The sequence below is a fragment of the Oncorhynchus masou genome, chromosome 31, assembly GCF_036934945.1.
Source record: "Oncorhynchus masou masou isolate Uvic2021 chromosome 31, UVic_Omas_1.1, whole genome shotgun sequence".
Taxonomy (NCBI): domain Eukaryota; kingdom Metazoa; phylum Chordata; class Actinopteri; order Salmoniformes; family Salmonidae; genus Oncorhynchus; species Oncorhynchus masou.
In genome coordinates, this window is record NC_088242.1 from 11,578,843 (window position 1) to 11,588,214 (window position 9,372).

The 9,372-nt window shown below is 44.1% G+C and overlaps 1 protein-coding gene across 1 annotated transcript in view; it reads left to right on the forward strand.

The window, feature by feature from the left end:
- The window catches only part of LOC135524896 (caskin-2-like), a 65,793-nt gene that overhangs the window by 39,276 nt on the left and 17,145 nt on the right, over positions 1-9,372 (forward strand). Inside the window, exons 6-9 of the mRNA XM_064952747.1 lie at positions 4,826-4,959; positions 6,491-6,599; positions 8,621-8,729; positions 9,064-9,158. Of these exons, the coding sequence (XP_064808819.1) occupies positions 4,826-4,959; positions 6,491-6,599; positions 8,621-8,729; positions 9,064-9,158 (447 nt within the window). The remainder of the gene's footprint in view (positions 1-4,825; positions 4,960-6,490; positions 6,600-8,620; positions 8,730-9,063; positions 9,159-9,372) is intronic.

Sequence of the window (9,372 nt, forward strand, 5' to 3'; positions counted from 1 at the left end):
TGGCAATAAAGGTGCAGTTCGGGTATGAATCTCTGGCATTCTTTTTCAGTCATATCCAATACCAGGTGTATCAAACTCCATTATTTGAATGATGCCATGACTGCATACATGTATTACAGATATACACTTCAACAGTGTTTACCACTCCTGCTCCTGGGACATCAATGGTTACACATTGTAACTATGCAAAAGACTAGAAACATGATTTAAGTCAAGGCTGATTTGTAATTCATATATACAGAAAAAAAACTATGCATATTTAACTCCCTTCATCTGCATTAATCTGAGGACACAGGATAGTATTTTAATGAGATACTTAATTTCAACCCGTGGCGAATGTGAAACGCTTTATTGAAAGAAGTTCATTAGGTGTTATAAGTACATAATACATGCATTATAATTATGATAATTGTAATATTATATTATATATACACGTTCAATCTGTACTTTAATGCACATATGATGTGCATTATAAAACGAGGAAGAAAGACGAGGTGGGGGGAGAGGTGTAGAAGACAGAAAGGGAAAGAGGTAAGAACAGAGGCAGACAACATATGATTAATGAATTACAGTGCTACTCTAATATTCTCTCAGTTCATCACAATTACAGCGTTTCTAGCGGTGTCCTCTAACCAGCCTTGGGCCCCCAGTTGGCCCTTAGGTTATCTTCGAGCGGGTGAGGTGGCGATGACGGGACTGGCTTCCTCTCTCACATCAAAACATACCTGCAGACGAGAGCCAGATGGAGAGAGAGAGATGGAATGATTAAGCCTTGTTTTTTTATTTATTCTAATGCGATCCGTCATCATAATCATCAGGAGGTGAAATGCAAAACTGACCTTGGATCATTAACCTCTGGGACAACTACATCTCTATCTGTATTTCAATGTAAAGCATCTCTTTAATAATACTTCCTGATGAACCGACCAAGTGACCTCTCACCTATGATCATGCTGTGCCCTCTATGTCAGCCAGTTCAGATGCGGGAGAGGTTCACCAAAACAGCTGATGTAACCTAGAGGATTTAGGGAGAAGGGGGAGAGGGATGAAGTGAAGGAGAGAGACTGTTGTGTGTGTGGTCTCACCTGGTGTCCACACTCAGTGGCTGCAGAGTGCGTTATGCTGAAAAACAGACATATGACGACAACCAATAGAAGATAATGCCATTATTAGACATAAATACCACTTGAAGCTTGATGATGACTTGATAATTTGAATCCGTTGTGTAGTGCTAAGGCAAGAGCTGGTGAGGTGTCAGGTTCGCCTCTGTACTTAAAGGGGGATTATTCCAGCTCTCTGAAATGCTGCAGATCTGCCTGCAGATGAGGTAGGAACACATATCCCACACAGAAGAGGTGGATAGAATTCGACAGGTCAAGGTAGCCGTCTTCCTCCAAACTGTGCAGCAAGTTGTAGTACTGACATGTCACAGCACTCCAAACATCTAGATGGTGTTTATGTGGTGTAAATCTGAAAAGGTTTTTTGATGAATGCATGTGAGACAGGTTCCATGTACAAAAAGACAGGAAACGAGAAAACGAACACAGAACAGTTTAATTACCTCTGGTTATGGACAGAGGTCATTTTGCCAGCAATAAAGCTTCCACAGCCTGTTCCTCAGACAGTGAATATCTACATTTTCCACCCCTTGATCAGCTCGCACTCTGAAAGTAAAGAAAACAGCGTATGTTTTTGTAGATATGAAAACAATAACTGAGATATGACCGTTCAATCTAAAGCAGCAGATGTCATTTTCAGGATACGTCAATACAACACAGAAAGCTGAACACCAGACTGGTATTGTGGTTGTGCATGATGGGAATGATGTCATAGGTGATGGGAAATATGTGACATGTATACAAAATAATATACTTCCTTGAAAATCCATCTATACCAGTATCTTGAAAAAAATCATTGGAATTAAAAGTGAAATGTTTAACATATTAACCTGATTCATTATTTATGTATTACCAGTTGATCAAGAACAAGTCATACATCATTGAAAATGTGTCTACGAATAACAAAGTTAAAATAACTTCTTAGATTTGATGGAGACATTATACATCTTAGTACCTTGTTAATTTATGATTTGTACCAATGTTTACGAGAGACGGGAGCAGGGCAGAGTATTTTTGCCGAGCAATGCAACGAAGCCTCATCATTCTGGCAATGATACCTGCGCCGTTTACACGCTGCAGAGACTCCCTAACTCTTCCCCATTGTACACGATGGCCCGTTGCTCTGAGACTTCTTCTGACCATTCTAAAGCCTGCATTGGGGATCCTTGCCTGAATGGCCCTGACTTTCTGCTCTAACTCTTCATCTGACAAATCAGAATAGTATTCACTGACAGACATATTGTGTTCTTTCATCCTTCTGGAAAAAGCTAAGCATTACACTGTCATGAAATATGATTATATATCGACTGAAACAAATAGGACATGGCCTGCTTATGAGTTGCCATGAAAGATGAATTCAACTGAAAATGACGAGTACAGGCGTTCGTAGCTAAATGCTTTTGGTTAGCTTGAGAATAATACATTTGCAAGCCTCCCCCTTTTTCCTCCAAACACAGTTATATTTTTGTTTCATCAGACCAGAGGACATTTCTCCAAAAGTGCGATCTTTGTCCCCATGTGCAGTAGTAGTTTGGCTTTTTTATGACGGTTTTGGAGCAGTGGCTTCTTCCTTGCTGAGCGGCCTTTCAGTTTATGTCGATATAGGACTCATTTTACTGTGGATATAGATACTTTTGTACCTGTTTTCTCCAGCATCTTCACAAGGTCCTTTGTTGCTGTTCTGGGATTGTTTTCACATTTCGCACCAAAGTGCGTTCATCTCTAGGAGACAGAACACTCCTCCTTCCTGAGCTGTATAATGGCTGAGTGGTCCCATGGTGTTTATATTTGCGTACTGTTGTTTGTACAAATGAACGTGGTACCTTCAGGACTTTTGGAGATTGCTCCCAAGGATTAACCAGACTTGTCGAGGTCTACCATTTTTTTGGTCTTGGCTGATTTCTGTTGATTTTCTAATGACGTCAACCAAAGAGGCACTGAGTTTGAAGGTAGGCCTTGAAATACATCCACTGGTACACCTCCAATTGACTCAAATGATGTCAATTAGCCAGCTTCAGAAGCTTCTAAAGCCATGACGTAATTTTCTGGAATTTTCCAAGCTGTTTAAAGTCAACTTAGTGTATGTAAACTTCAGACCCACTGGAATTGTGCTACAGTGAATTATAAGTGAAATAATCTGTCTGTAAACAATTGTTGGAAAATTACTTGTGTCATGCACAAAGTAGATGTCCTAACCGACTTGCCAAAACTATAGTTTGTTAACAAGAAATTTGTGGAGTGGTTGAAGAACGAGTTTTAATGACTCCAATGTGTGTGTGTGTGTGTGTGTGTGTGGAGTTTGTTTGTGTGGAGTGTACGTGTGTTTGTGGAGTGTGTGTTTGTGTGGAGTGTGTCTCAGAGAGGGTCTGTGTTGGATAGAGGTGTAGGTCTCTGTCAAACATCACACAGAGCTCAGATTAACTACCAACTAAAGTAAACCTGTTTCTGCTAATGGGGCATGGGTTTCAGTTCTGCTCTCTGGACAGGCAAGGACACACACACACACACACACACACACTGATATATTGTACACAGACACACAGATAAACACACACACACTCACACACTGATGTATTGTACACACATCCTACAAAATCCATTTAAATTCCTTTTACTAGTGTATGTTTCTCTGTCACAGTTATGGCTGTCTTGTCATTAAATGTATAGCTGCCCCAGTAATTAAGATTTAGCCAAAGTTGAATTTGCAAACACATGCACACAAACACACACACACACACATGCCTGTGTAGTCTTCTGGCCCTGTGAATTGCAGAACAGGCTGAGTCAGTTAAGGTCTTTGTTACTGTAGTTCTCTCTGTCTCTCTCTCTCTGTCTCTCTCTCTCTGTCTTTCTTTCTCTCTCTCTCTGTCTCTCTCTCTGTCTTTCTCTCTCTCTCTCTCTCTCTCTCTGTCTCTGTATTCCTTTCTCTCTCTCTCACTCTTCCTTTCTCTCACACTTCCTCTCTCTCACTCTCTCTCTATCACACTCTCTCTCCCCTTCCTTCCTTCTTTTCTCTCTCTCTCTCTCTCTCTCTCTCTATCTCTCTCACTTCCTTTCTCTCACACACTTTCTCTCTTACTCTCACTTCCTTTCTCTCACACACATTCTCTCTCTCTCTCCCTCACACTCTCTCTCTCTCTCTTTTCCTTCCTTCCTTCCTTCCTTCCTTCCTTCCTTCCTTCCTTCCTTTATTGGAATGGGAAATATATGTTAACATAGCCAAAGCAAGTGAAGAAGATAATAGAAACTAACAGTAAACATTACACTCACAGAAGTTCCAAATGAATAAGGACATGTTAAATGTCATAATATGTCTATATACAGTGTTGTAACGATGTGCAAATAAATATGTGCTGTATTTACGATGGTGTTTGTTCTCTCTCTCTCTGTGTTAAGGTCTTTGTTACTGTGGTCGCCCCCCCCCCCCCCCCCCATCTAGTTACTGTAGCAGGGGTATCTTTAGACAGCCAGTGCGTGGACAGTTGCTGGGCAGGGTTTATGTGGCCCCATAAAATATACATGTATGTAATACACTAAATAAATGTATCCATTTGGGCTTTCAATGATACTAAGCTCATCTTTCTGTTTTTATGTCTCTCTCTCTTTCACTCTTTTACTCTTCACTGCATCTATACCTCTACACCCTTCTCTCTCTCCTCTCTCATCTCTCATCTCTCCTCTCTCTCTCTCATCTCTCTCTCTCTCAGGTTGCTCAATTGTTATTGAACAGCAACATGGTGGTAGCTCTGTTGGAGGGGGAGGGGCTAGACGGTTTAGACAATGCCTCCTCCAACACGCCCCTTCACCTGGCCGCTCGCAACGGACACAAAGACATCATCAGGTGAGAGGAGTGACTGTCCCTGACCGTGTGTGTGTGTGTGTGTGTGTGTGTGTGTGTGTGTGTGTGTGTGTGTGTGTGTGTGTGTGTGTGTGTGTGTGTGTGTGTTGACGTTGCGTAACTGGGATCTCCGCCCTCGAACCCCATAACCTCGAGTTTCTGACACGCTGTTAATGATTCCCATCCGCCTTAAATCACCACATTCCCTGGATAAGCCTTCCCTCCATCCCTCTTACACATTCTGCTTCTGTTGGGGAATGTGGCTGCCATATTCTATATGGGAGGGAGAGAAGACTTTTCTACCTTCTCCAATACATTTGTGAGGCTTTGGTTCATCGTACAGATTTCTGGCACTTTAGTGGTTGCTTTTGTTGTGGATGGAGGGATGAAATATCTGGTCAGCAGGATATAAGGTCTTAGAAAAGTCTGTTTGCAGCCTCCCTTTCACTTCAGCTCAGTGTGATTATTAAACCAATTTTAAAGATGATGAGTTTACCAGCTATCCTTCACTTTACTTCCCCTCCTCTCCTCTCTCCTTCTCCTCCTCTCCTTTCATCTCCTTCTCCTCCTCCTCTCCTTTCATCTCCTCTCCTTCTCCTCCTCTCCTTTCATCTCCTCCTTCTCCTCCTCTCCTCATCTCCTCCTTCTCCTCCTCTCCTCATCTCCTCCTTCTCCTCCTCTCCTTTCATCTCCTCTCTCCTTCTCCGCCTCTCCTCATCTCCTCCTTCTCCTCCTCTCCTTTCATCTCCTCTCTCCTTCTCCGCCTCTCCTCATCTCCTCCTTCTCCTCCTCCTCTCCTTTCATCTCCTTCTCCTCCTCCTCTCCTTTCATCTCCTTCTCCTCCTCCTCTCCTTTCATCTCCTCTCCTTCTCCTCCTCTCCTCATCTCCTCTCCTTCTCCTCCTCCTCTCCTTTCATCTCCTTCTCCGCCTCTCCTCATCTCCTCTCCTTCTCCTCCTCCTCCTCTCCTTTCATCTCCTCTATCCTTCTCCTCCTCTCCTTTTATCTCCTCCCCCTCTCCTTTTATCTCCTCCTCCTCTTCTCCTTCTCCTCCTCCCCCTTTCATTTTTCTCCTTTTTTCTTTTTCTACTCCTCACCTCTTCTCTTCCCTCTCCTCGTCCTCTCCCTTCTCTCTCTCTCCTTCCTCTTATTTTCCCTCTCCTCCATCTTTCTCCTCTGCCCTTCTCTCCTCTCCTCCTCTATCTCCTCTACCCTCTCCTTCACTCCCTTATACTCCCGGTGGTGTGGGAGTCTGTGAATCATCTCTCTGACGTTCCATCCCCGTACCAGGCATGTGTCCTAAATCGCACCATAATCCCCACATAGTGCACAACGTTGTGTCTCTAGTCAAAAGTAGAGCATCCGGTAGGGAATAGTGTACCACATGGGATGCCAGCCCAGATGTGCTCCTCCACACACAGCTGTCTGGATCTGATGCTCTACGCATTCCTACAGCTGGGCCCCTCTGTCTGTGTCTGTCTGTGTGTGTGTTTGTGTGTGTGTTAAACTTCCTGTCTGTGTTTGTCCCGTCTCAGGGTGCTACTGGAGGCTGGTATAGACATCAACAGAACGACTCAGGCTGGCACCTGTCTGCACGAGGCTGCCCTCTACGGCAAGACTGAAGTAGTGTGTCTGCTGCTGGACGTAAGACCAACACTACCGTCTAACTCTATACTGGCATACGTCCCAAATTACACCCTATTCCCTGTTTAGTGCACTACTTTTGACAAGGGGACCTAGTATAGCGAATATGTTGACTTTTGTGACGTGTTCACTTAGCGATCTCCTGAGGATCTTAAAACCTTGTTAGTGTGTTTTTGTTTCATCTGAACTTTAATATGAGCTATTCTATAGACATCACGACAGTTGTCTGACCCATGAAGACTGGCACCCAGACTAAGGCTGGATAGTCACACTCACAATAGAAGTACTGCACAGAGTGTGTTGTTTTTGAAAAGGGGAGAGTTTTTTGTTCTTTAATAAGGGATGTGGTTGACACACACTATATATTCAAAAGTATGTGGACACCCCTTACAATTTGTGGATTTGGCTATTTCAGCCACACCCGTTGCTGACAGGGGTATACAATCAAGCACACAGCCATGCAATCTCCATAGACAAACATTGTCATTAGAACGGCTTTACTGAAGAGCTCAGTGACTCAACATGGCATCGTCATAGGCTGCCACCTTTCCAACAAGTCAGTTCGTCAAATTTCTGCCCTGCTAAAGCTTCCCCGGTGAACAGTAAGTTCTGTTATTGGGAAGTGGAAACGTCTAGGAGCAACAACGGCTCAGCAACAAAGTGGTCAACATGTGCAATGCCTGGTTCGCAGTCGGTGTTACAATTCATCCCAAAGGTTTTTTCAGGATCGGTGTGGAAGAACTTGACTGGCCTGCACATAGCCCTGACCTCAACCTCATTGAACACCTTTGGGATGAATTGGTACACCGACTGTGAGCCAGGCCTGATTGCCCAACATCAGTGCCCGACCTCACTAATGCTCTTGTGGCTGAATGGAAGCAAGTCCCTGCAGCAATGTTCCAACATCTAGTGGAAAGCCTTCCCAGAAGAGTGGAGGCTGTTACAGCAGCAAGTGGGGACCAACTCCATATTAATACCCATGATTTTGGAATTAGTTGTTCGACGAGAAGGTGTCCACGTACTTTTGACCATGTAGCGTCGCTTCAGTTGGGGGAGAGTGTGTGTGTGTGTGTGTGTGTGTGTGTGTGTGTGTGTGCTTGCATGTGTGTGTGTGTGTTTGAGATTAACTCTGTGTGTGCGTGTGTGTGTGTGTGCTTGCATATGTGTGTGTTGGAGATTAACTCTGTGAGTGTGTGTGTGTGTGTGTGCTTGCATATGTGTGTGTTGGAGATTAACTCTGTGTGTGTGTGTGTGCGTGTGTGTGTGTGTGTGCTTGCATATGTGTGTGTTGGAGATTAACTCTGTGTGTGTGTGTGTGTGCGTGTGTGTGTGTGTGCTTGCATATGTGTGTGTTGGAGATTAACTCTGTGCGTGTGTGTGTGTGTGCTTGCATATGTGTGTGTTGGAGATTAACTCTGTGTGTGTGTGCGTGTGTGTGTGTGTGCTTGCATGTGTGTGTGTTTGAGATTAACTCTGTGTGTGTGTGTGTGTGCTTGCATATGTGTGTGTTGTGTGTGTGTGTGTGTGCTTGCATATGTGTGTGCTTGCATATGTGTGTGTGTCTAGATTAACTCTGTGTGTGTGTGTGTGTGTGTGTGTGTGTTGCATATGTGTGTGTTGGAGATTACTCTGTGCGTGTGTGTGTGTGTGTGTGTGTGCTTGCATATGTGTGTGTTGGAGTGTGTGTGTGTGTGTGTGCGTGTGTGTGTGTGTGCTTGCATATGTGTGTGTTGATTAACTCTGTGTGTGTGTGTGTGTGTGTGTGTGTGCTTGCATATGTGTGTGTTGGAGATTATGTGTGTGTGTGTGTGCTTGCATAGATTAACTCTGTGTGTGCGTGTGTGTGTGTGTGCTTGCATATGTGTGTGTTGGAGATTAACTCTGTGCGTGTGTGTGTGTGTGTGTGTGTGCTTGCATATGTGTGTGTTGGAGATTAACTCTGTGTGTGTGTGTGCGTGTGTGTGTGTGTGCTTGCATATGTGTGTGTTGGAGATTAACTCTGTGTGTGTCCGTCCACCTAGGCTGGTATTGATGTGAATCTGCGTGACACCTACAACCAGACAGCTCTGGACAACGTCAACCAGTTCACCACCTCATCAGCCAGCAAGGACATCAAGACAATACTACGAGGTCTCCTCTCCTACAGGCAGATGTTACTATGTTGGATTTCTGGACCTGTCGTTCCCCTGTGTATTTCCCCAGGGTGGTTTATGTATTGTTCTCTATGCATTCTCCTGTTGACATTTCCCCACGTTATTCACCCAGGACTATCAAGACTGCTTTGTTGGTAAACATTCTGATTTAGTCTTAATGTAATTATCTCTGTCTCTCTCTGTCTGTCTCTCTCTGTCACTTTCTCTCTCTCTCTCGCTGTCTCTCTCTCTCGCTGTCTCTCTCTCTGTCTCTCTCTCTCTCTCTGTCTCTCTCTCTCGCTCTCTCTCTGTCTGCTTGTCTCCCTGTCTAGAAGCGTTAGGGTCTCTCCAGGTGAGAGCTGTGAAGGACTACTGGAACCTTCATGACCCTACAGCCCTCAACCTCCGTGCTGGAGACCTCATCATGGTTTGTGTTCATGCCTCAACATATACAATCCCATTTGTTCCTGCTCTTTAGGCAGATAGAGCTGCTCTCAGAACAAGATTGAACAAGAAGAACTGCTATTCTGATGTAGCTGTGTTGTGAGGGGTAATTTGATGGACTTGTGAATTTGTTTTTACAGGTCTGTTTGGGGTTATGGTTGGTGTGAGTTATTTTAGAAGTGTCTGAGGATAATTTG